This window comes from Stomoxys calcitrans, chromosome 2 (genome assembly GCF_963082655.1).
Source record: "Stomoxys calcitrans chromosome 2, idStoCalc2.1, whole genome shotgun sequence".
NCBI classification, from domain to species: domain Eukaryota; kingdom Metazoa; phylum Arthropoda; class Insecta; order Diptera; family Muscidae; genus Stomoxys; species Stomoxys calcitrans.
In genome coordinates this window covers 122757812-122785444 of record NC_081553.1, presented here as the reverse complement: position 1 = coordinate 122785444, position 27633 = coordinate 122757812, and the positions used below count along the sequence as shown (strand labels likewise).

The 27633-nt window shown below is 38.0% G+C and overlaps 1 protein-coding gene across 8 annotated transcripts in view; it reads left to right on the top strand.

Annotated features, from left to right (window-relative positions):
* LOC106082286 (uncharacterized) overlaps positions 1-27633 on the top strand; it is a 453600-nt gene that overhangs the window by 413809 nt on the left and 12158 nt on the right. The window contains exons 5-13 of one of the 8 annotated variants that reach the window (XR_001220481.2): positions 4171-4667; positions 5533-5670; positions 10337-10657; positions 10725-10964; positions 14706-16400; positions 16472-16654; positions 16734-16829; positions 20488-20608; positions 26880-27368. Coding sequence is in view for 6 of the 8 variants with exons in the window: in XM_013244772.2 (XP_013100226.2) it covers positions 4171-4667; positions 5533-5670; positions 10337-10657; positions 10725-10964; positions 14706-16400; positions 16472-16654; positions 16734-16829; positions 20488-20608; positions 21222-21229 (3299 nt within the window). In the remaining 2 variants the exon portion in view is untranslated. Of the gene's footprint in view, positions 1-4170; positions 4668-5532; positions 5671-10336; positions 10658-10724; positions 10965-14705; positions 16401-16471; positions 16655-16733; positions 16830-20487; positions 20609-21221; positions 21815-26231; positions 27369-27633 lie in introns of those variants that run through there. The other 7 variants (XR_001220484.2, XM_013244780.2, XM_013244772.2 and 4 more) reach the window with 7 other exon arrangements.

Below are 27633 nucleotides of genomic sequence, written 5' to 3'. Positions count from 1 at the left end.
CACCGTGGTGCAGAAGTTAGAATGTTCACCTATGATGCTGAACTTCGGGAAAGTTCATGGGCAAATTCGCATTGCATTTTCAGCCGACTGGGACAGTATGGGTATCTAAAGAAAAGTATTTTTAAGTAGAGTACCAACCTAATAAACACATTTTGCTTCAAGTGTCTGGGTCCTGCCTACTTCCTAAGAGGACATGTGAGCCAATCGCGACAAAATGGGTCTCACATGAAAGTTCATTGGAAGTAAAATACGAATCTGATATATAAGGAGTATGGAAAGTGATTCGATTTTATAGCTTGTCTATTTTATTACCCTACACCACCGCTGTGGTACAGGGTATTATAAGTTTGTGCATTTATTTGCAACACTAAGAACAAGAAGAGCTAAACCCATTGATAAGTACCCCGATCGACTTAGAATCACTTTCTGATTCGATTTAGCCACGTCCGTCTGTCCATCTGTGAGTCCATGTATTCTTGTAATCAAGGTACATTTCGTATTTCTTGTCTATTCATCCCGAAATTTTGCACATTTCACTTTTTTGGCTCAAGGACGAACGCTATTGATTCTGATAAAAATGGGTTCAGATTTAGATATAGCTCCCATATGTATGTATCGCCCGATTTGCCCTTTAATAGTAGTCACAACAATTTTCAAACGATCTGTTCGTAAAAAATTGGTTCAGATTAATATGTAGCTCTCATGTACTTATATCTATTTTATAATTGTAGGGTAGGTGTAGGGTATTATATAGTCGGCTTCGCCCGACTTTTGCCTTTCCTTACTTTTTTTTAAAGCCGAAATTAAGGTATTTAAAAACGTTTTTGAAAGCGGGTCCTGCTCTATGGGAGTAAATTAGAACTCTAATATGCAATTTTAGGACAAAAGTCAGGGCCCCTGCTAAATTTTGAGGTGTTTCAAATATAATGACGAATTTAGTATTTCCCCATCGCACAGTGGGAGAAAATCCAAAAAGAACTAGTAACAAATGTGCCGTTAGAGAACGGATAGAGTTATTTCTTTGAAATGGTTAGAGTGCTCGTGCTCGAAAATCCCTCGGTCTGAAATCAGACCATAAACGAAGAGTTCGCATCCCGAACAATTTTTCGAAATACCGAGGTGACCAACTTTAGGAGACTGCCAAAAGGCGCCCGGACCAAGGAAATTTTTGCAAACGATCCCGCTAACACCTCAGCTCTAGTCACTTCAAATTTCAAAGAGATTGCTCTACCCGTTCTCACACGGCACTAGTCTTTTCGATTTACTCCCACTGTGCATCGTATGGTGAATACTGTATAGAATATTTTTGTGCTCCTCATCTTCCTCATATGCCGCATATATGCTGTCACTTGATGCACCCATTAAGCGTAAGTGCGTTCATAAACCTATGTGTCCCGTTATGAAGGCGAAAGCTATACTGATCTCCTTTCCACTTCCTTTGAATAATAGCCTCGTTCGCTGCCGACGCCCTTAACTCGGAACGCTTCGCCCCGGAAGGGTTCGAATTGATCAAGTTTACTTATGTCAGTCATTTGGCCTTCACCGCCAAATCATCTGCCCTTTCATTTCCCCTCTACTCCTCTATGGCTGGACACTCAAACGATAAGAATTGTGCCATCCTTCTTAGAAGAATGTGGTTGTAATAGCCATGGTGGCCAATTTATTATCCGTAAAACTATTCGCAATCGTGTACTCAGTCATGTCAGGCATCCGATCCAAAGCCATTCCATTCATCCACTCCACCCAGGTTTCCTATCGTCGCCTCGATTTTATTGCGGTGGTGTGACCTGCTGTAGTCCTCTATCTATCCTCCAATCGTAATGGCTTCTTCATGCTGAATTTATATGTCTATGGGCGGGATATCTAGAAGATATCTGGAGACTTCTCCAATCCCCTGTTAGGAGTGGTCCTCATCCCCTCGCCTATACCAAGACAATATGTTCTCTGAACCAGCTGCTTTGTCCTTATGTTGCGGTTTTCTCCACCGCAGTCCACCAAACTACTGAGGCGTAAGTTAGGTAAGGTTGAAAAAGAGGGTGCGGATATTGATCCGCCCCATGTCGGCTTGTTGTGCGCTCTAAATACTAAAAAGTAACCTCAAAAAAGAAAATCTAAGTTATGAATTCGATGCTACTAACAAAATCCTTTATTGTTTTCCATGCCAATCCCCTAAGCTGGATCATGTCTGGTATTTGGTCTCCACCTATGTACTGGTGTATTTTAGCCGCGAAAGCCGGGCAATGACATAGAAATTGCTCCAACGTCCAATCATCTTCACCGCATGCCCTACACATGATATCACATGCCGCAACGATTTTGCATAAGTTAGCTCGTAGTCCTATGTGCCCCGTTATGATACCAATGGCTACACTGACCTCCTTCTTACTTCCTGTCTGTTATAGCCTCGTCCTCACACGATCCGGATCACCCCATAGGATTTTCGTCGTCTTATTGACTGTTTCGATGTTCCACAGTGTACATGCGCATTCGTCACCCACTTCCTTCACATGGACTGCGTAGTCCCAAAAGGCTTCGGGTTAACCAATTTTATTGATGGCAGCCCACTGGCCTTCACCACCAAATCGTCTGCCCTTTCATTCCCCCTTACTATGGCATGGCCAGGCACCCAAACTATGCGGATTGTGCCATCCGCAGAGAGGGCGTTAATCTCCTTTTTACACTGCAAAACTGTTCGTGACCTTACCGTCCTGGTTGTTATTGCCCTTATAGCAATTTTACTGTCGGTAAAGATGTTCACACTCGACGTCCTCGTGTTAGCATCACACCACTTTACTCATTCCATGATCGCCCGGATCTCCGCCTGCAGCACCGTATTATGGTCAGGCAGTCTCTCAGACAGATCTCAGTCCCTGGGTTCTCAATGTATACCCCCAGGCCAGAGGACAGAGTGCTCTAGCTTTGATCCATGCATGTAACATGATCTTCCAGATGGCAATACTAGGATTCCGTCAATCCAAGACTGTGCCGATGGCAGCAGTGCCTTGCACTCGACTTTAAGGTTCATCTCAGGTATCCGATCGGAAACCTCTTCCTTTCCTTTCAGGTTTCCTTTCATCGCCTCGATTATACCGCGATGGTATGAGCAGCTCCCATCCTCAATCCATTCTACCATCGCCTTAAGTTACATAGCCGCAGTGGCTGCCTCACACTTAATCTGTATGTCAATGGTTCGGATATCTAGAATAGCCCTCAGTGCCCTAGTAGGCGTGGTCCTCATCGCTCCGCCTATGCTAAGACAACATGTTCTCTGAACCCGTTGTATGGTCCTTATTTTGCACTTTTTCTCCATGGCAGTCCACCAAACTACTGAGGCGTTAGTAAGTATTGGTCTAATCACGCTCCTGTAGAGCCAGTGGACTATCCTCGTACTCAGGCCCCATTTCGAGCCAACGGCCCGTCTACATAGTGCCCAACATCTGTGACCCTTCTCAGTATGTTCCTGAATGTGACACTTCCAACTCAGTTTCCCGTCCAAGATCACACCTAAGTATTTGACCTTGTCAGATATCAAAATCGTCTTATGAAGGAAACGTGGTGCGTTAAATTGGCCCACCTTCGCCTTCCTCGTGAACATATTTCCGTCTTTTTTGGGTTAACATTCAGATCTCTGGGTCTAGCCCTGTTATATGCCATAAGCAAGAACCTTTCGGCCCTTCTACATAGCTGGTTCAGATCCTTACCCTTAGAAGTATTATAACATCGCCTGCGTAGCAGACGGGTTCAAATCCCTCCTCAGTCAGCATCGGTAATAGGTCATTTATGCTGGTCATTAACATTTTAAAATCCCATGGTTTTCGTTACTTGAGGAAAAATCTTCAGCAATTTATTATCTTCTTTATCTCTGTTGTATACCCTAAACATCTTTTTTCCCTACTGTACACTTACTATGCTAGTATTCAAGTAATTTATAAATATAGTCCTTACCCTTATTTCAAATTTTACTTAGAAAATTTTGCATATAAAAAGTTTTGTCCCTAAATAAAGTCTCTTGACTTTTTATTATTTCCATTCAGGCTAATCCGCCGCTAAAGACACCTCTCTGAATTTCACTTAGGTTTCAATTTATGAATAACTTTATTTTGTGCAACTTCTTAAAAAATATTTCTTTAATTATTTCCTATCAATCTTTTCTGTCTTCTCTTTTCACAGCCTCCATATCCGTACGCAACGTCAAGAACTTACCTATTGGCAATTTGACAGTGAAACCAGATCCTTCGGATGCTTTGTTGCACGGTCAAATGGATCTCTATGATTATGAGCAAATGCAACAACTGGAAAATTCCTATTATGGCACAGCACATGACATGAAATATGCCAAAACCACCATGTTAACGGATCACGGTCTGTCATCGACGGGTATTGGCGGCCTAGGCGCTTATGCCGGCGGATTGGGTGGGGGCTATCTGACATCTACGCCCCTACACGCAAGCAACAGCAATATTGGATTGGGCCTAGACTATTTGGGTAATCTGGGCAGTGGACACAACATCTATGACATGCATAATCAGTATCAACAACAGTTGCATCGCATCTATCAACAGCAGCAACATCAACAGCAATTGTCGACGGCAGCCTATCCCATGAGACGTTATGGCAGCAGGGCTGAAATTGATATTTTGGAGCGTGAAACGAGTTCACAAATCAGGGTAAGAAGTAATTGAATAATGCAATGAGGCGAATTGAGAATAGTTACTTACCCAAAGACATAATAAAGCATGCCAAAAAGTTGTCAATTGCAAGTTGGAAAACATTTAGAGATAGTAAGGAATACCTAAATTGACTTCTTTGTAAATAATGAAAAATTAATACTATATTATGAGAGTTTGGAAGCAAGTGAGGCACAAAACATCGATTAGGATTCCACTGAGTCCATCGTGCACCCAAACAAAACAAAATGTGAACAAAATGGTACTAAAGCCAAAGGCATTTAAATATAAGTGATTGCTTCAAAATTTATAACCCTTGTAGGGCATGTCGCTACTCTTCAGCTTAGATGCGACAGTTTTGCTTATTTTCAATCGATCTATTTTACAAAAAAAAAAATGTCAACGACTTGTAGCCATTGCTCATTTGTGAGCTTCTGCATGATGAAATGGCAGAGTATACTGAACAATTTGCACTCTCACTGGTAACATTTGGACGCAATTATCAATCAGTGCAGCCACCCCGAAAATGCATAATTTAGGAGTTTAGAAATGTTTTATGACGTTGAAAAGTTTCTTAACGTTAAAATATTTTCTTATTTTCCTATGTTAAAAACGGATACCACATCACAACTGGATCCAGTTTAAAAATCCAAAAATAAATGGTCAAATCATGCATTGGGTTAAAATTGTTCATGTGTTTTAATTTTATTATCCTTATATTTTTGTTTTATTTATTTTTTTATATTCAATTTCTATTATTTTTTTACAGTTTAATATTAAATTTGCTTGTTTGTTATAATTTTTATTTATTTACTGTTTTATGTTTTTGTGTTTCTGTGTTGTTATGCATAAAAACAAATTGCAGAATTTGGATGTTTCTGCCGGTGATCTACTAAGTCGTACCCATGAGGAGTTGGTCTTGTTACTGATACAGTTAAGGCGTCAAAATAGTAACACAGCTCGTGCCATAGAACAGTGTTGTTCTGATATTCATGATGTACAGGTTGTTAAATGAGCATTTTCTTTAATTAACGAAAAAATGTGGGAATTCATGGTTTTGGGATATACAATAAATCTTTTTGGTGTTGGTATTTTAGAAAATAATTTAATTGTGTGTGTTTATGTTTCTTCTTCTAATACTTAAATATTAATGGCCTTATTCACAAAACTTAGTGAAGCCATAAAATAGATTTATTTGACATTTCTATAAAGGAAATATGTCAAATAAACCGATTTTAAATCTACATTAAGTTTTGTGAATAAAGCTGTATCTATTACGTGCTAATTCCTATTTCAAAAAACCGTTTTTAAGACATACAAATAAATATTCATCATAATTTCTATATCAAATTGCATAATTCTTAATACAACTGCAAAACGAAGCATCGAACACTATTAACTTTTTTTAGCTTTATTGTAATTTTTTGTGAAGAAATTATTATCAGAAGTCCATTGTCTTTTACCATAACAACTAGAATTCTATCTAACCAAAACTAATACCCAACTGAATACCCATTTAAAGCAATGTTAAAAACAAAATTTTTACATAATGTAAGCAATTTAGTCAGTCATTTTCAAATCTAACGAATAAAGGAAACCCTTAAAGAAAATTACAAAATAAAAGTATGTTTTTTAGTTCAATCCCATGGCACTGCTACAACAACATGTTCTTTGGTTTGGAAGCTAATCTGTGTCTAATATATGAGCTTATTAAAAGTTATTTTAATTTTAGTTAGGTTAGAGAGAAAATAGAGTGCTGGTTGTTTTGCGCCTTCAATCCGAAAAGTAACCCTGAAGAGATCTGTGTCAGAAATTCCGTGCTGTTCACAAAACTTTTAATTGTTTTTCATACTATGCCCTTATATTAGTTCAGGTCTGATCTGTATCCAGAGTTTGTTATTTTAAATAACCACAATGATTTTTGCTTGAGCGATATGGAATTATTGTGTATATATAACTATGTAAACGTTTCGTTATAGGTAGCTTTCGAGTTATTTTTGACACTTACAAATAGCATCCGAAGTCATCAAAATTAGGAATGTTATCTATCCCCAAGCATGGTATCGGAAATTACAAAAATTAAAGCACACTAAATCGTGTTAGAATTGCGCCCTCTAGCGACTAGAATTTTGCATTTCCGGCTTTGTACAATCCTAGGAATACGGTTTACCGGTTTTATAGTTCCCGGTTGAAAATAATTGTGTTTACGTATATGTCAAATATTTTGGTCTCAAACATCATATTAATTGAAATTTCAAATGCAAATTGTCCCATGGACATTCCATTAAGAAACAGGGGCAAATTTCTAACATACCAATGTCCGATTCAACCTTAATCTCAATTATAGGAGCCTCCGATTAGACTTCTTGAGTTCCTGTAAGCCGCAATTTTCATCCGATTTGGCACGTGAAATTTTGCACGTAGAGTTCTGTTGTGACTCTCAACAATTGTGCCAACCATATAAACCGATCTCCCGATTTGACTTCTTAAGCCCTTACAAGCTGCAATTTATGTCCGATTTGGGTGAAATTTTGTATGCGTTGTTCTGCTACCTCTTCCAATAACTGTGGCAAATACGCTTCAAATCGGTCTATAACCTGATATGGCTCCCATATAAACCGATCTGCCGATTACACTTCTTGAGCCCCTAGAATCCGCAATTTTTGTCCGATTTGGCTGAAAGTTTCCATGTAGTGCTCTGTTATGACTTCCAACAACTGTGTTAAGTAAGGTCCAAATCGGTCTATACCCTGATATAGCCCCCATATAACCGATCAACCGATTTGACATCTTCAGTCCTTTTAAGCCGCAATTTTTGTCCGAATTGGCTGACATTTTGTATGCGGTGTTCTTTTACTTCCAACTTCCAACAACTGTGCCAATGTGGTCTATAAGCTGATATAGCTCCCATATAAGCCGATCTCCCGATTAGACTTCTTGAGACCTTGAAAGTGCAATTTTTGTCCGATTTGGCTGAAATTTTGCATGCGGAGTTCTGTTACTACTTTCAACAACTGTGCCAAATACGGTCCAAATCAATCTATAACCTGATATAGCTCCCATGTAAAGCCTTAATTTTTGCTGGTTTGACAGAAGTTGGGTATGGAGAACAAAATTATGACCTTTAACTAAATTTATTTTGTATAAATTTTTAACAGATCCCCAAGTTTCGGCCCGGCCGAACTTAGCACGCTTTTTCTTGTTTCAAATGGCATTGTTCCTCATAAATATCATCAGCATTAGAAGAGGATAACCACCGCTGAAAATTTGTTTTGATGTTCTCGCCAGGATTCGAACCCAGTCGTTCAGCGTCATAAGTGGACATGCTAGCCTCTGCGCTACGGTGGCCTCCAATTGAAATGACCCTTGAATTTTCTAATAATTTTTTTGCAACGAATATTTTCAGGATTTTATATTCGAACATAGACTATATAAACAAGTTACAATTAATAGCGTGCTAAGTTCAACCGGGGCGAATCTAATATACCCTCCAAATACCATGCTATCGAAGCTTTATCAAGTTATAAACCGATCCAATATCCAAACCAAGTATAGCCCATGGTTGGGATGTTGGAGACCGTAGTAAAATTTCAGTCAAATCGAATAAGAATTGCCCCCTATACGAGCTCAAGAAGTCAAATCGAGAGTCCGTTTTATATGGGAACTATATAAGCTTATGGACCGATTCAGACCACATTTATCACGTATATTAAAGGTCATTGAAGATGTTGTTGTGAAAAATTTTAGCCAAATCAAACGCGAAGTGCGCTCTCTAGGGGGTCAAGAAGCCCAATTGGAAGATCGGCTTATGTGGGCACAAATGGTGGAGACCATATAAAAGTGGTTGTGGAAATTTTCAGCTAAGTCGGATAAAAATTACACCATAAAGTGGTATATAGTCCAATCAGGATTGGTTTATGTGGAAGGTATATTAGAATTTAGGCCATACCTAACATGTATGTTGGAGGACATAAAGAAAGTAGTAAAGTAAAGTTGTGCAAAATTTAAGAGAAATCAGACAAGAATTGCACCCTCTAGAGGCTCAAGAAGTATAATCCTGAGATTGGTTTATACGGGAGCTATATAAGGGTTTGAACCGTTTCAGACTCTACTGTGTACATCTGTTGAATGTCATAGAAAATGCCAAATCGGATACCGGCTTTTTACAGAACTACAAAAATTATTTTCTAATTATGGGAGTTTTGATCAATACATACGTTAAATTTGAAAAACTTTGAGCTGTATCGCTATTGCAAGAGGCAAACTCCCTACATTCGTAGAGAAGATGGGAAAATCAACAAAATCAGGGACAAAAATCATTGGCTATGATAGACTTCAGTCGGAAGTAAATAATGTCCCTCTTTCGCCAGAGAAAAGTTCTTTCAATTGGGATTGGACAGACGTGTAGAAGGTTAGGTTAGGTAAGAGTGGAAATTTATTTTCTAAACAGACCGACTAAGACTATTTTAGACCATTGTGATACCACAGTAGCAACAGACCAGATCTTCACCAAGTTCCAACTCGGCTACCGGGGCAACCAAACTTGAACCAAATTTGAGGAATAGAATGGAAAATGAAAAAATTAAGGAATATATTAAAAGCATGGAATTCCTAGCGTAGGTAAAGGGTGATTTTTTTGAGGTTAGGATTTTCATGCATTAGTATTTGACAGATCACGTGGGATTTCAGACATGGTGTCAAAGAGAAAGATGCTCAGTATGCTTTGACATTTCATCATGAATAGACTTACTAACGAGCAACGCTTGCAAATCATTGAATTTTATTACCAAAATCAGTGTTCGGTTCGAAATGTGTTCATTCACCGTAACGTTGCGTCCAACAGCATCTTTGAAAAAATACGGTCCAATGATTCCACCAGCGTACAAACCACACCAAACAGTGCATTTTTCGGGATGCATGGGCAGTTCTTGAACGGCTTCTGGTTGCTCTTCACTCCAAATGCGGCAATTTTGCTTATTTACGTAGCCATTCAACCAGAAATGAGCCTCATCGCTGAACAAAATTTGTCAAAATTTTAACACATTTCGAACCGAACACTGATTTTGGTAATAAAATTCAATGATTTGCAAGCGTTGCTCGTTAGTAAGTCTATTCATGATGAAATGTCAAAGCATACTGAGCATCTTTCTCTTTGACACCATGTCTGAAATCCCACGTGATCTGTCAAATACTAATGCATGAAAATCCTAACCTCAAAAAAATCACCCTTTATTTTCTTTTTGGGACTAACTAAGGTGTATGGATTGAACGAGTTAAACCATCTTAAACTCAACACAATCTTAACTCGCAAGGTTTTATTCAAAATTAACCATCGGTCCAACAGGAGCAAAATCGCAATAAAATTGCGTCCACAATGAATTAAAATCATTTTTCAAAGCTGCAGAGTTAAATCAAATATAAATCAAAATCAGCATAAATTATTTTTTATTTTAGACATTAAAATGTTCATCTGTTCATCTCATGGTAATGGTCATTTTTGACGACTTCTCATTTAACACAAACACAACTTCATCTGTCTTCGTTGTCTGTCTTACTATTTAAGTTAATCAATAGCAATTTAAAGAAACTTCAATTTCAAACTGTAGATTACTTTTTGAAATCTATACTTAAAAAACGGTTCTAACTATCCTTCCTTTGCTGTTTCCCAGAATCGGTTACTCTCCGCTGAAGGTTTAACAAGAGCTGAGAGTATACAACGCTTGGATTATCTAAAACAACATTTACTCGATTTGGAAAGACAATATGAGAAGAGTAAACCTTTGGTAAATCTGGTTGACAATATGGTAAAATTGGGTTCCTTATATCGCAATGATGCCATGGGCAGAACATCATCAACAACCATAACTCCAAGAACAGATGCCGTAACACTGGAGCGTTTGGAATTCAATCAAAGGATGCAAGAACAACGTCTATTACAGGAAGAGCAAAAACAATGGGATCGCCTGGAGCCGGACAATACTGAATTACAGGTTTGAACTTGACAATGTCAAATAATGAATGATATTTTAAAATAATTTTTTTCTTAACTATTTTTAGTCTAAAGTTGCTCAACTCTGCCATTTGGATCAACTGTTGCAAGAAGAGTCAGGAACTTTACAAAGTCTACAACGTGATAAGGAAGATTTGGAACGTGCCTTGGGTGGCATTAAGGCTCGCATTCAAGACACTCGAGAAACGCCCATGGCCTTGGAGGCCGCCAAGAAACAGCAACATATGTTGGAGCGTGAATTGTCACGTGTTCATCAATTGTTGGCTGAAAATTCTAAGGTAGACCAGGTGCCTAGTAGAAGTTTGTCGTCTATTTTTTACGTACATAAACATAAATATGCATATAGCGCATATTTATTTCATGTGATCTCATTAATGAGCATTTCTGAGAACAAAATTATGAGCATACTTTTCAGTGCATGTCTTTCTAATTGCTTTCAAAAAATTCTTTTTGCTTTATTGTCACTAAACATCAATATCGGATAATTATCCATAAGCGATATACTAACTACCATACATATTCTCTTAGTAGTTTTTTATATAATTAATTCCCTTATAGGCACGTGGATAAAACATGTTCTCAATTTTTAATTTTGGAGGAGAATTAAATAACCCTGACTTGGAGCTTTATGAAATTGAATATAAGGAAGTGCAAAGTGTTTACCAAATGGACATTATTTATCCTTGTTTCTACACTCTGTTTTCTTTTCTGTTCCTTTTTTCATATGAACAAATGTTGAATCTAATAAAAAATATGAATGAAAAACTGCAGTCGGTTCAACGAACCAGGATCCAGGTTCGTGGCCAATGACTTTTCCTGTTTTGCAGGCCTGCGGCTTTATATCCCTACATAAATTACACCTAGTAACCTTCGGATGTCTTTGGAGTGTCGTACAACTACTACATTTCAAACCTTCATCACGCAAAATTTTTTGCGTAATCAACTGAATTGTATAATCTTTGCTGATGTCTAAACACTAGAAAAGCAGCCACTATTGGACTTATAGCACTTGAACATACGGTTTTTATGGGTAATTCGTGAAGGATACATCTGAAGCCTCTAGGCTAAGGAGGATTCTGTTGTCGAGACCTATTACGGTGAAGTATATTCAGAAGTCAGAGAATATGTGGACAATGTCTAGTGAGGAAACACTAGAACTACTCGTTGATACACATTTCCCGGGAAATTCTCCAATGGACAACGTGACTCCAGAAGAGGTTGTCACTGATATGCATTCGTCGGAGGCCATTAGAGAAATTGTGTCTGAGCCGAAAATTCTTTGGGCCATAAGAAGTTTCGACTACTTTAAGTCGCCAGGCCCTGATGATGTATCACCGGTTGAATGAATGTGGGATGGAGGGACACGAAAGTCATTTTTATTCCGAAAACCCTACCACACGAAGGCGAAAGATTTTCGTCCTATTAGTATGTCATCCTTTATGCTGAAGACTCTTGGACGAGGTTGTTAGAAACATATCTTAGGGCAAAGATCCCTGGAGATCGCCTGTCGCGTCAGCAGCATGCATATAGTAAAGGCAAATCCACTGAAACAGCTCTTCACGACCTAGTCGGGTACATAGAGGGTTATCTCGCTGTCAAGGAATATGCAATATGATAGCATTTCTTGACATTGAAGGGACTTTAAATAATGTAAAACCGACATCAGTCATGAAGGAGTTGGAGTTTCTAGGCATCAACTCTACCGTAAGAACGTTTATTAATAACTTACTTATTAAATGATACATGACTGCAGGCTTGGGATCTGTGGACTTAAAAAGATGGGTCAGTAGAGGAACACCTCAAGGAGGTGTACTGTCTCCTCCACTTTGTAATATAGCCATTAACAATATATTATTGTATGCGTATGCTGATGACGTGGCAATTTGCGGTTAGGAGAAAGTTTCTCAGCACTCTAAGAGATATACTTCAGGAAGCTCTACGTGCAACAGCAAAGTGGGCTACCGAAAGTGGTCTGGGTATAAATTCGTGCAAGACAGAAGTAGTTCTTTTCAGCAGGAGATACAAGTTGCCTACAGTGGAACCTTGGGTGGAGAGAATGTTCCATTTACAGAAAGTGCAAAATACCTAGGTGTTTTGAACTTCAAATCCAACATTTTGGAAAGGGCAAGAAAGACCACTCTTGCCCTATACACCTGCCAGAGAGCCATTGGCAAAAGTTGGGGATTACGACCGCGTGTAATGCATTGGGTATATACTTCAGTTGTCAGACCTATAATGTTATAGGTGTTGTGGTCTGTTGGACGGCGCTTCAAAAATCCACCTAATGCTCAATACTTAACCGGACATAAAGAATGGCTTGTTTGTGCATCACAGCCGCATTGAGAATGACATCATCTGATGCACTGAATTTAATGCTTCATCTTATGCCTCTGGACATTGTGGCTACCCAAATTGCAGCGACCACTGCCGTGAGATTAAGGGAGCTCTCTCATTGGTCATGTGGCGCCTACGGACATTGTGTTATTCTTGATACAATATCCGATGTTCCAGGCAGTGTAGATTACACTCTTCCTAAGCCGCTTTTTGATAAAAATTACTACACCACTATTCCTGATAGAACCGCTTGGAACTACGATATCCCTGGTAACAAAAGTTACATAGACTTCTATGCGGACGGTTCCAAACTAAACGACCAGGTGGGCTTTGGGTTGTACTCCAAGGATCTAGAACTGGTCATATCGAAAAGGTTACTCGACCACTGCAGTGTGTATCAAGCGGAGATTCTAGCAATTAAGGAGTGGTGGAAAGGCTAAGATATAATGTCATAACGACGATTGGCATAAATATCTTCTCAGACAGCCATTAAATCCCTGGAGAACGTATTTCTGAACACAAAAACCGCCCTCGACTGTCACAGATTTCTCAACGAGATGGTTGAGCAGTTCAAAATTCACCTGTTCTCGGTGCCGGGCCACAGAGATATCCCAGAGAATTGTAAAGCGGATGAGCTTGCGAGACTAGGAGCTACCCTACACATTCCAGGGATACTGGAATCTGTGGGTATGGCTCTAGCGACATGTAAGCTAAGTTTTCAGGACCAGGCCTGAAGGACAACGAATAATAGATGGCCACAAAGAGGGCGCTGTGAGCATTCCAAAATCATCTGGCCTAATCTAGACTTGAAGAGGTCTACTGCTTTGCTGTCGTTGGCTAGAACAGACGTTTAAGTCATTGTGTCCGTCATGACAGGTACCTGTCTAATCGGCACTAGCAGTTGAATGAGTTCCACTTTAGGTTCTCCTTTTTTTGAGAAGTTGTCTGATTTAGGGTATATGAACATTTGCAAGTTATAGGACTTTTTAAAGCGATCTGGATGGTTCAACGGTAGGAACCAGAAGGCATCTTCCTTCTTCTGTTCACAATGGATTAAAACGTTTAAGTAAGTCTGATGGCAGATTGCTACTTAAATCTAACCCAACCTAACCCCATATTGGAATAACGGAATTTCCAACTATCAAATACTACACGGAAAAAATCAAAATCAAAATCAGAAAAAAACCACGTTTGCTGTAGAACACAAACTAATTAAATCAACGAAAATAAAATTCTTAGATCTTGTACTAGGAAGAAGGTTTACCAAATTTTATTATACTTCAATGAAGTATTGTCTTGGTTGGTAGAAGTGATCAAATACTAGTAGTTCTAAAAAGATATGCTTCCTTAAACGGAAGTAAACAGAACATTTATTGTTGTCTTTCCGAGATTCCGTTATAACCATCAATGGAATCTCTAAAACTTCTTGCACTGTACTGCAATTTCCATGCCATTTTAATGAAAACGAAAAAGATTTTTAACTCCCAAGGTCACAATATTTTGCTTCCCATAAAACGCTCATCTTCCAAAATGGTTCACGATCAATAGAAAATAGACGACATTCTAACTACTCACCTTCCACGAAAATCATGCTAACAAATTCCCATACATAGCATGTGCTTGTCTCTTTGCATGCACAAACACATATCTCTAACAAAAATTCTATTTAAATTTCTCTCTCCTACAACACAAAGAAACTTGAGCTGACTGTGGCTGGCAATACACGCCTGGAACAGGAACTTCTGGTCTTGAGGCAAAAATTAACACGAGGTAGTCAAGTGCAAATATCCGACACCTATACCAGCAACACCACTGCAATGTTGGAATCCGAATTGAAGAGGGTACAGGCACTGGTTGGTGACATGCAGAGACAACGGCAAGAGCTGAGCCAGGCCGTCAAGCAACTGACCGAGAATTCCACCAAGCTGTATCTGGAAATTGGCAACAAGGAACATCTAAGGAATGGCGATCACAATAACTCCACTGGAGGTGGATCTGGTAGCGGGGGAGGTAGTATAAAGAAACGAACCAATTCGGGTTGTTGGTTTGAAACAGATCTGGACTCCATGATGAGTGTCAATCGCAGTCTTACAGATTCAACCATGAATCTCTCAACCCCATTGTTTGTCGATACTAGTGGCAACTCTGGTGCCAATAATACAAGCGGTAATTTATTGAATAGTTCCTCGACCTCTAGCAAATTGAGCGATTACAATACCGGTGAGAGCATCTTGAATGAGTCACATCGGCGCGCGGGAGGCTCCTCCGCGGCATCATATCGTTACAATGATTCTAGTGATAATTTAGAAACTAGTGGTGTAGATAGTGATGGCTTCTTAGAATCGAATCCCTTTGCGAATTTGACGCAGCAAGAAAAACAGGAAATTAAAACCGTGCGCATAGTAAAACGCGAGTCGGAGCGTAGACATCGCGATCGCAGTGAACGTACGGGTCTTAGTAATTCCACGCAGAATCTAGATCAAGTCATGGAAGAGGAGCACTATGGCCTCATGAATGGTGTTGGCGGAGGTGTTGGCTTGGCTGCCGTCGGCGGTGGTGGTGGAGGTGGTAACTATCACAGCGATGAATATAAGACAAACGAAAGATCGAAATCATTGCCCAGATCATACAATGAGCCACCTAACAAATCATCATCCCGACATCATCATCGTCATAAGCATGGCAGCAGCAGTAGTAGTCATCACAATGCCTCATCATCCTCATCCTCCAATAACACATCCTCCACGACCTATAATACAAGCTATAAGAACGACTACTATGGTGGTCACAATGGTCATGCCTCCTCCTCATCCTCGAATGGTGGTTATGATAAGAATAGCAATTATTCCCATCATCAAAATAATCATCACCCATCGTCCAATAATGGTCATAACAATAGCTCAGCAAATAACACTCGCGAACATTTAAATCCCCTGGCCAATGCCTATTTTGCCAAACAAATGCAACAGCAACATCATCATCAGAATCAGAATCAACAACAACAACAACACCAGCAACAAGCGCATACCTCTACATCCTCCTCCTCAACTTCAAATCATCATCATCACCATCCAAGCACTACTTCACACTCACGTCATTCCTCACAGAACGCTTTGCGTCAGAAAACCGAATCCCAGCAAAGCCTCAATAAGAGTCTTAGCGATCTTACTCCCTCATTTCAAAGTGAAGCCGCAAGACAAATAATGAATGAAATGTCTGCAGGATCAGCATCCGAGGACACCGAGAAGGTTATCGAAAAGGTCCCCTCACAGCACAAGCATCGAAGGGCAGTGCCCAAGGAGAAGCGAAGACACTACACTGCGCCCAACAATGTGGTGAATGTGAAGCCCAATGAGAATGGTCACTCAGAGAATGATATGAACAAGAATGTAATTATGAATGGAAAAAGATGGGAATGAACTTTCGCTTCTAAATTTTTTGGTTGTTTTCCTTCTTCTAGAATACCAATTGGCGTGCTCGCGATGATCTAGACATGGAGGTTGCCCTCCGACCTCGCATCAATGCCCCCGATGTCGTTCGTTCAGCTCTGCGACATGGCGAAAAAATATCGGAAAATACAATTGATAATTTACTATTGGCTCCGAATAAGATTGTTATACCCGAACGTTATATACCCGAAACGGTAATTTGAGAGTCTTGAAATTCAAGCACCATTCACAAAAATCAAAACTAAATTAATACAAAATTTTTTACAAAATTAGACGCCTGAATTATCACCGGAAGAGAAAAAGCGAAGACAAGAGAAAGTTGAGTCGATTAAGAAGATGTTATCCGAAGCACCCATAAGTGCAGCTAATGTAAGTAGTCAAATTTTTACTATTCTGATTTCGTTTATCCTTAGAACATAACTAAAAAATTTACTAAAATTCAATGAATGGGGCAGGATATACTAACTAACTCTAATTTATAAAAAATATCATAGATAGAGCACTAAAGCATCGTGTTTGCAATCAAGTTTGAAATGATGCACATTTCTGATATAATGTGAAATAAATACCCATATCAAATATTGCACGCGTTCGAATTACGGGAATATAATGATTATAAATAATAAGGATTGAAGGTTATCATGTCTGCCTATGACCCTGAACGTCAGGGTACGAATCCTGCCGAGAACATCCTTAACAAAAATTTCGGCTGTGGTTATCCCTCCTAAAGACGATGAGGCCGCTCTGCGGCTCGCCTTTCGGACTCGGCTATAAAAATGAGGTCCCGTTTTCACTTGAATCGGACAACACTCATTGATATGTGAATGTTTCTTCAATGGAATGTTTATGGTCAAATTTGCAATTTAAACGAACACTTATGGGCTATGATTGTTCTGGCCGATCCACTCCAACACCAAAGATCAAATGAATTTCTTCTAGATTGTTGGTGAATAGTGAATGAGTAATAGCACATGAACTTATTTTATAGAAGAGACCTGAGTATAACCAAAAGTTTTGGCGAATATATAAGTTAAGGACTAAAGTTCAGAATCTTTAGTGGGTAAGAGGATAAAGAAGATCCCTGTCAAGGGCAAAGGTATCCGCTAAATAGTGTTCTATGTGCACGCCATCGCAAAGAAGATGTTTAACCGATTCTACCCTCAATCTCATCATTAGATTCTGCAAGAATATGAGGTATGAATTGCAAGGTCAGCAATAAAAAATTTAATAACATATTTAGATACCTATCATTAGTTGTATGGAGATCTTTGCTATTTCAATATAGTAGGGCTAAGAGCCTGCCCAGGCATATGAAGATTGTCTTTCTGGCCAAACACGCCTGCTGAAAAATTTAAGGTACAACAATATGACTAAAATCTTCGGTTAAAAGTCCCAGCAACTGGCGAGGGTCTTCCCTGATTCTTTTATAACTGCGAATTAAAATAAAACACCAGGTTTTGTACATTCTTTTATCTTAGACGAAAGTTACATAACAGATACAGCTGTATAAAAAAAACCCAATGTCTCAGCAGTCATAGGAAAATATCCTGCATGAGGAGAAAGCGTAGGTCCATATGACCGCTTTTATTTTAGTTCATCGGCAACGTCTTTTCATGACTTAAAGTCAAGCTTTGGCTTTTGTTGTCTGTATGTTCTATGTGTTTCTAGTTCAATATAGTGGGGCAAACAGCCTTTAACAATGCCTTATCAGGCATATGAAGATTGTCCTTCTGGCCAACCACCCCTGCTGAAAAATTTAAGGTACAACAATACAATACAATTTAATACAACAATCTACACTCAACGAAATTTGTTATTCAAAACAGCAGAAATGTTTGCTAAAGCAACAATTTTTGTTGGCTGAAAAGGGAAAGCAGACATGATTGCTGTTTCAGCAAAGTGCTGCTATCTTAGCAAACATTTCGTTCTGCTAATTCTGCTTAAAGCTGTTTTAAATACAAAAATTTACTAAAGTGCATAAGTGCTTAATACCTACTTGATGCTGTGTTGGGTCCTGAGCGGGTAACTTTTTTTCGCTCCAATAAAATATTATCATTTTATGTGCAGAGTGTGTTTATTTTCTCATTTTTTTTCCAAAATTTTATCTTTCATTTAATTTCTTTAAACAAACCTATTATAAATAAAGCATCAGTCTATCAGCACCCAATAAACTTTTCAGCAGTAAACCTGCTGTTCTGAAATTGCAGACCAACTGCTGTAATAGCAGCAAAATTAACTACAGTCTATTGGACCATTTCGTAAGATAATATAGGGTGATTTTTTTGAGGTTAGGATTTTCATGCATTAGTATTTGACAGATCACGTGGGATTTCAGACATGGTGTCAAAGAGAAAGATGCTCAGTATGCTTTGACATTTCATCATGAATAGACTTACTAACGAGCAACGCTTGCAAATCATTGAATTTTATTACCAAAATCAGTGTTCGGTTCGAAATGTGTTCATTCACCGTTCAGCGATGAGGCTCATTTCTGGTTGAATGGCTACGTAAATAAGCAAAATTGCCGCATTTGGAGTGAAGAGCAACCAGAAGCCGTTCAAGAACTGCCCATGCATCCCGAAAAATGCACTGTTTGGTGTGGTTTGTACGCTGGTGGAATCATTGGACCGTATTTTTTCAAAGATGCTGTTGGACGCAACGTTACGGTGAATGAACACATTTCGAACCGAACACTGATTTTGGTAATAAAATTCAATGATTTGCAAGCGTTGCTCGTTAGTAAGTCTATTCATGATGAAATGTCAAAGCATACTGAGCATCTTTCTCTTTGACACCATGTCTGAAATCCCACATGATCTGTCAAATACTAATGCATGAAAATCCTAACCTCAAAAAAATCACCCTTTACTTTATCCAAACCAATGGTTTCCAATAAATTGATTGTGGCAGTCGATGTGTGGCTTATGGCGCCGTCCTATTGGAAGCACATGTCGTCCAAGTTCATATCATCCAATTGGGGCCAAAAATATTCTGTTATCATTGAACGTTGGCGAGGAAGTATGGCCCAATGACGCTGCTGACCCACAAACCGCACCAAACCATAGTTTTTTCGGAATGCAATGATGACTCGGCCAGAAATAATCCACATCGCTTGCGCTCTTCCAATTCTAAAAAGAAACCACATAAAGTCAATGTCGGACACTATTCACCTGATTTTAGTTGAAGTCTGTGCTGGGCACTGGCACAGTAAGTGCTGCAGTGCCACATCATATTCCTCACATACCCTGGATATAGCCTGGCTAGCCGCACCTATTGTGTATAAATGTTCATATAGTCTTATGTGACCCGTGTAGACACCGAAGGTGTTACTAATCCCCATGCTCTTTTCCCTGCATATACGCATCGTTCTCTCCTTCTCATCCCAACGTTTCACATGCGCGCCTCTCACCCATGTCCTTAACCCGGACCGAATTGTCACAAAGATATCGTGTTTCCATGCTTTTTGCAATCTTGAACTGTTTTCGATTTGACCGCCCTGGTTGTAATTGCGCCAATAGCCATTTGACTATAATTGAGCAGCACAGGTAAACCCCCTAACCCATCAGAAAATTATGCATGGCATATTGATCATTCCTTTTATAACTTTCATGCAGCTCAGAAGGCTTCCAATGTGAGATGATTCCTTTCTACAGCACAAAAGTGTTTTTAAGTTAATGAACTCTGAAAAAAATTGCTGTAAAAATGTTTTTTATATAATCGGTGGCGTAAACTTATTTCTTGGCCCTTTTAATTGTTTTAGGTCAACCTATCGTGGTTTAGATTGACACCAAACGCCTTTTCTATCGTTACTGTGGTTTTACAATAAACTTAAATAGTTTTGATAATTCTGTTTCGAAAATAGATTGCCATTCTAACCGAAGTTTTTAGTTTTAATGTGCATTACTTACGATGTAACTCAAACAAATACTGAAATGGATATTTTATTGATAATTTTTAATTAAACTCTGAACTAGATATGACTAGTCTAGTATTCTTGCCAATACTAACACTGTCTTCCCATTTATAGGAAACAGCTGCCAGTTTACCACCCAGCAAACTAAACGAGGAAAAGAAACAACGTGAACATCTGTTACAAATGAATCAGATTTTAGCACAACAAGTTATGCAAATGAGTAAAATTGTGGCGGGTAAGTAGAGATAAAAAAACGATATTCTTACCCAGTATGCATGGCCAGTCAAAATATCAAAGCAAGCAAAAAAACACTAAAGCACTTTACAAAAGAAAATTATTTCATTAAATTTGTGTTACATTTCAAGAATTTACAAAAAAAAACATACAAATACTAAACTTTATGTTTTGTTGTGTTTTCTAACTTATTTGCCCAACTCCAAGGTCGTCCCATGTGTTCTTTTATCTTTAACTATCAATGTTATGTTTCTTTTTCTCCCTTTTTCAAAAATGGTTTTCTTCAATTCTAAATGTTTCTTAAATAAGAAAAGTTCCAAATAAAAAAAAACATTTTTTACGTTTTTTCTTGCCCTATGATCTTACAAAAATGATGTTGAGTTTTACCCATACTTATTCATATTCTTCTCAAATCGGTGTTTTCCTAAAGTTACTCAATTTGAAAAAAATACGACAATATTTTCCGTTAACATTTTTCATCATTATTATGAATTTTGTATTTAAGTATGTACCACAATAACCTTTTTTACCTATGTGTATATGCTATCTCTCTCTCTAACCTCAACTAAAAGACAATTAAAATGTTTATTTTCTTTTCGTATCTAATTTTCTAGATGATTAACTTTTTAAGAAAGAAAAAAAAAGTAAAAATGTTAACACATAAGAAATGCAAAGAAAGAAAAGAAAAACACAAGAACAAAATAATGTGTCTTACGTCTTAAAGAAAAACTCCCCAAGAAAAAGAAATCATATACAAAATCATATTCAAACCATATAATAATTATTTCGCAAACAATAATTAAAGATCACGTACAAATCTCACTATAACTTGTTCTTCTTCTACCACTACTCATCATCTGTCATCATTTCGAAATCGTCTAAATCATCAATATTGAAAATTTAAACATCACAAAATCATGAAAAAGAATTTTAAAGGAAAAAAAGAAATTACCCGAAATGAAAGAGAAAATGTTAACATTATCCCATCGCTCACCCGCATCACCATAGAATAACATAAAAACCCTGCACCGTAATGTTCGTTAACCAACCGCTCGCTCATGTGATCATCATATGAACCTCTACTACATCATATTACTGCACAGTATAATCATCATCATCCAAATCACCATCACATACATAATACTCATCATTCATACTTGCCATAGATATGTATTCATAGTTTCACATGTAACGAGTCGGCATTAGAAAAAAATCTACCATAATTTTATTGAATTCGAATTTGTATTTCTTTTTTTTTGTTTTGTGTATTTTTTTCTAGACGTTCTTGTAATTGTATAAACAACAACAAAAACATTAACGTTTATATAAATATTTTTTTTTTTGAAAAATATTTATATATGAATATATTTTCAATAAATATCAATGCATAGTATAATGCCAAATTGTTTTCTTTTCGTTCAAAATTTGTGCCATAATGTTTGTAGTTTATTCGTTCAATTCGTTCCATTCCATAGTTACGGCGATATCATGTTTATGAAAAATACCTATCTATAATTTGTTTATATTAATTTTCTAAACATATTCTTATGTTTATTATTTTAAGTTAATTATTTTTTTTTAGTTTTCCACGGAAGTTTCTTGTACTATTCGTTTTGCTTTTTTAATTATTAGAATTTTTCCTTCAAACATTTTGGGTAGGTTAGGTTAATCCGCCCCATGCCACTATGGACATACACCTAAGCCAGTAATCGGCTTGCTGTGCGCTCTAAAAACTATAAAGTAACCTCTAAAAAATAAATCTTGAGTTAGGAATTCCGTGCTACTTTCAAAATCCTTAATTGTTTGCAATACCACTCCCCTAAGTTGGTTCATGTCAGGTATTGTGTCTCCAACTAAGTGCCCGTATCTGTTAGAAGCGAAAGCCGGGCAATGACGAAGGAAATGCTCCAACGTCTCATCATCTTCCCCGCATGCCCTACACATGATATCACTTGCCGCACTGATTTTACATAAGTGAGCTCATACATACATAGGACTATCCCGTTATGATACCAATACCTATGCTGTATACTTCTTCTTACTTCCGTTCAATAATAGCCTCGTCTTCTCACGATCTGGATCCCCCCATGGGATTTAATGTCGGTAAAGATGTTCAGACTCAGCGTCCTCGCGTTAGCACCACACCACTCCACGCATTCCGTAATCGCCCGAATCTCAGCCTGCAGGACCGTATTATGGTCAGGCAGTCTAAAAACAGATCTCAGTCCCTAGTTTCTCAATGTAGAACCCCAAGCTCACTTTGTCCTCTAGCTTTGATTCATCCGTGTAGCCGTATAGCCGCAGTGGCTGCCTCTTACTAAATCTGTATGTCAATGGTCGGCTGCCTCACACTTAATCTGTATGTCAATGGGTCGGATATCTGGAATAGTCTCCAGTGCCAAGACAAAATGTTCTCTGAACTTGTTGTATGGTCCTTATGTTGCACTTTTCTCCATAGCAGTCGTGGGCGTATGTAAGTATTGGTCTAATCACACTTCTATAGTGCCAGTAGACTATCTTCGGATTCAAGCCCCATTTCGAGCCTACGGCACGTCTACATAGTGCCCAACATCTGTGAGCCTTCTCACTACGCTCCTGAATGTGAAAATTCCTATTCAGTTTCCTGTCCAAGATCACATCTAAGTATTTGACCTTGTCAGATATCGAAATCGTCTGATTGAGGAAACGTGATGCGTTCAATTGGCCCACCTTCGTCTTCCTCGTGAATAAGGCATATTTCAGTTTTCTCTGGGTTAACATTGAGACTCTGGGTCTAGCACAGTCATATGCCATACGCAAGATCCTTTCAGCCGTTCTTCATAGCTCGTTCGGATCCTTACCCCTTAGAAGTATTATAACATTGTCTGCGCAGCAGACGGGTTGAAATCCCTCCTTAGTCAGCATCCGTAAAAGATCATTTATGGCGGTCACCCATTTTGGGTAACACGATTCAGTGTTTTTAAAAAATCATTACAGTACTTAATTACAATTTACGTGTGCAGTACGTTCAGCTTTTATCCATCCTTGTAATTTAAGTAATGTTATAATGACCGAACAAATATTCTGTCATAGCCAATTAAACTAAAGTAAATAATAATGACCGATTGAAATCAGATTCACAGGAATAAAAAATCTTACCAGACCGCGTAGCAAAGTCTAGTGGACTGAATCATTAATTTTTTTGATTAAGTTGGTGGCTAAGGCCCATCCTGGTCACACTTGGCATGTCAGTATTGCGTTTCGATAATCACATTACTCATGTGCTGTTAAATTTTACCCCTAAGGTATCCTACAAGGTGTTGTCGACTTACCTCCGTTGACTCATTGAGGTTGGATTCTCCCAACAAGAGGTGTTATTTTGAATCCCCTAGTATTTCGATTGCTGCCACTTTTGAAGCTTTTATTCTTTGACATCTAACAAGAAGAAGCTGCGCCATTATTAAAAATGTACAACGCATTGAAATTATTAAAGTTCACTACGAAAATGGTGAAAAACTTGCCGTCACATTAAGACATTTTTAGGTCGTAGTGAAGTACCTTGTCGGACCGCAAAATGTCTCATCTGGGGCTTGGAAAACCCAAGAGTTGTTGAAGCCTCTCCAGACTCGACGTGTGGCTGTTTGGGGAAGAAGAGACTATAAAACGTCAGCTCTCTGTATGTTACGCAATGGCAGTCAGAAGAAGTTCCACTTTAGGTTCTTATTTCGTTGAGAACTTGTCTGATTTAGCAGATGTGAACATTCGCAAGTTGATGAGCTTTTTCGATCTGAATGGTTCAACGGTAGGAACTGGAAGGCATCTTCCTTCTCCTGTTCCTTTGGTATCACTATTGACGAAAATGTCTAAGTTAGTCTGATGGCAGATTAGCATAGACATTTCCTATCCTGAGTTAAATATAGCATACATATAATGAAAGCGCCTACTTTCCACTTACGTAGAAGGTGTAGGGTATGGTATAGTTTGCACCGCCGGACTTTTTCCTTGATTAAGCCTAGTACGGACTTCATTCACAGCGAAAATGCCTATTAAATAATTGAATAATTTCTTTGTCAGAATACTAACAAAAGTCAAACAACAACAAAGACAACAGTATGGAAACCGAGTTGATTCGGCCCATTTCGTGAGCATTTAATTACATGTCGTTAATAATTTTGCTCATAGAACTCAGTACCACTTGAACGGAATGTGTTCGCATGATCTTCGTCGCCATTTTTTCTATAGTGCATTTTGACAGTTGTTCGTATGAAAAGTCGAAGTCAGTACTAGACTTAACTTGTTTATATATGTGTATATTAAATAGGATCCGATTCCATAAGTCTTTACGTAAAAGGCGGAATCCAACGCATGCAATTGTGTCCGTAATGTTCTAATGTGGAGGCCACCGTAGCGCCGAGGTTAGCATGTCTGCCTATTACGCTGAACGACTGGGTTCAAAACCTGGCGAGGCCATCAGAAAAAATTTTCAGCCGTGGTTTTCCCTTCCTAATGCTGGCAACATTTGTGAAAAATTCTCTCCAAAGAGGTGTCGCATTGCGGCACGCAGTTCGGATTCGGCTATAAAAAGGAGACCCCTTAACATTGAGCTTAAACTTGACTCGGACTGCACTCATTGATATGTGAGAAGTTTGCCCCTGTTGCTTAGTGGAATGCTCATGGGCTAAATTTTTAAATTTTTATACCCTCCTCCATAGGATGGGGGGTATACTAATTTCGTCATTCTGTTTGTAACTCCTCGAAATATTCGTCTGAGACCCCATGAAGTATATATATTCTTGATCGTCGCGACATTTTATGTCGATCTAGCCATGTCCGTCTGTCTGTCGAAAGCACGCTAACTTCCGAAGGCGTTAAACTAGCCGCTTAAAATTTTGCTTCTTATTAGAGTAGTTCGGTTGGTATTGTAAATGGGCCATATCGTTCCATGTTTTGATATAGCTGCCATATAAACCGATCTTGGGTCTTGACTTCTTGAGCCTCTAGAGTGCACAATTCTTATCCGATTGGAATGAAATTTTGAGCGACGTGTTTCGTTATGATATCCAACAACTGTGGCAAGTATGGTTCAAATCGGTCCATAACCTGATATAACAGTCATATAAACTGATCTTGAATCTTGAGTCTAGAGGGCGCAATTCTTATCCGATTTGAATGAATTTTAGCACGAAGTATTTTGTTATGATATCCAACAACTGTCCGAGTATGTTTCAAATCGGTTCATAACCTGATGTAGCTGTCATATAAACGGATCTGGGGACTTGACTTCTTGAGCACAATTCCTATCCGATTTGGCTGAAATTTTGCATGATGTATTTTATTCTTTCTTTCAACAACAACCGATCTGGGATCTTGTTTTTTTTCTAATGTAGGCAAAGTCAAGGCTTAGCTTCGGAAATATTGAAATTTCTGTGGAAAAACTTACTCATATTCGGTTATAATTTATGGTATCACTATAATCTCTTTACTTGAAAAATTTAATTTTTAAGCTGATTTTGAGAAAAATGCTAAAAATCTTGATTTAATTTGAATTGTATAAGTGCTTGTGTTTTTAATTTATTTTTAATTTTACTGTTTTTACTTTTATTTTTTTTTTTGTTTTATTCATTTTATTTTTTTGCATTTTCTAGGTAATCCCCATAGTCAAACTAATCCCAAATAATTGCAGTACCATTTAAGTTGTTAGTTGAGAGAATCAAAAACTCCCACCTGTGTACACAACATTTTCATATGATATATATAAACATACCTGTTTTGTAATTGTTTTTATATTTTGTTACGTTATGTTACGTTACGTTTTTCTGTTATATTTGAACATGATGTCAACAACTAAAAAAAAAAAAAATGTCAAGCCCGTAAGCCATCTAAAACGGAGATACCCTGGCCATGACCCATGAATGATTAACAGCTCATAACAACATTAGAAACCGAATGACACAGCTCCACTCACAACCACACACCCACTTACGTTTGATTTGTTTATGCCACCCATGCATTAACTAACAGCATTTGCATCTGGCAAAATTACTCTATTAAAACTAAAACAACAATAACAGAAAAAAATTGACAAAAGCCATAATTTGAAAAATATATCTCTTCCAATTGATTGATGATTCTCATTGCATAAAGCCAAGAATAAAAATCAAAAATTTCTAACTCATTTTCCTCCTTTTGAAACAAACATTTGCAAAAAAAAAAACAAACTATCTATCCCAAAAAAAAAAACATCTCTAACATCAACAACATTTGAAACAAACCTACAACTACAACAACAACAGCTAAAAACAACCAGAGCCATTCCAATTGTTCTTCTCCTACAACATGATGTACAAGAACTGACACAGCAAAAAACGCATGTTCACATTAAAACGAAAGAAAAGAATCGAGCCATGCCACCAAAAACAAAAACCAAAATAAAAACATTAACCAGAACAGCTACTAAGACCACGGACTATCTAACAGCTTAAACTGTACAAGCCAAGAGCTGCGACTTTGACCATAAACCCCAAAACCAGAACAAAACTTCTACGAAAGAATTTAAAGAAAAAAAAAACAAAATTTTTATCGGACCTTAACTTACAACAAACATAAAACAAAAGAAAATTCGCTACCAAAAAAAGAAAAACCAAAATTGTACAATCAGTCAGTCAGTCAACAACAACAACTACTACAATAACCCGAACAACAACAACAACATACTCTATCCCCCTACATCAAGCTATTAAAACTCTGAATGCTATTTTGTAACAGCTCGCAAAAAACTCAAGGTTTGTATAAATCATATATTCTCTTATTCTAATATTCCAAAGCTACTCCTTTATGTATTTAATATCCTATCCCCTCTGTCTCCTAAACCTCTTCCTTCCCTCTAGTCTAATCTATTAAAGCAAAATTTTAAATTTGAATTTGTTTTTTGATGTTAACCAAAAAAAAAAAAAAGAATTGAAATTTGTGTAGATCTGTGGTATTAGTTTGTTTTCTTGTTAAATATTTTGTAATTTGTTCAAATTTGCTTCTACCAAAAACTAAATC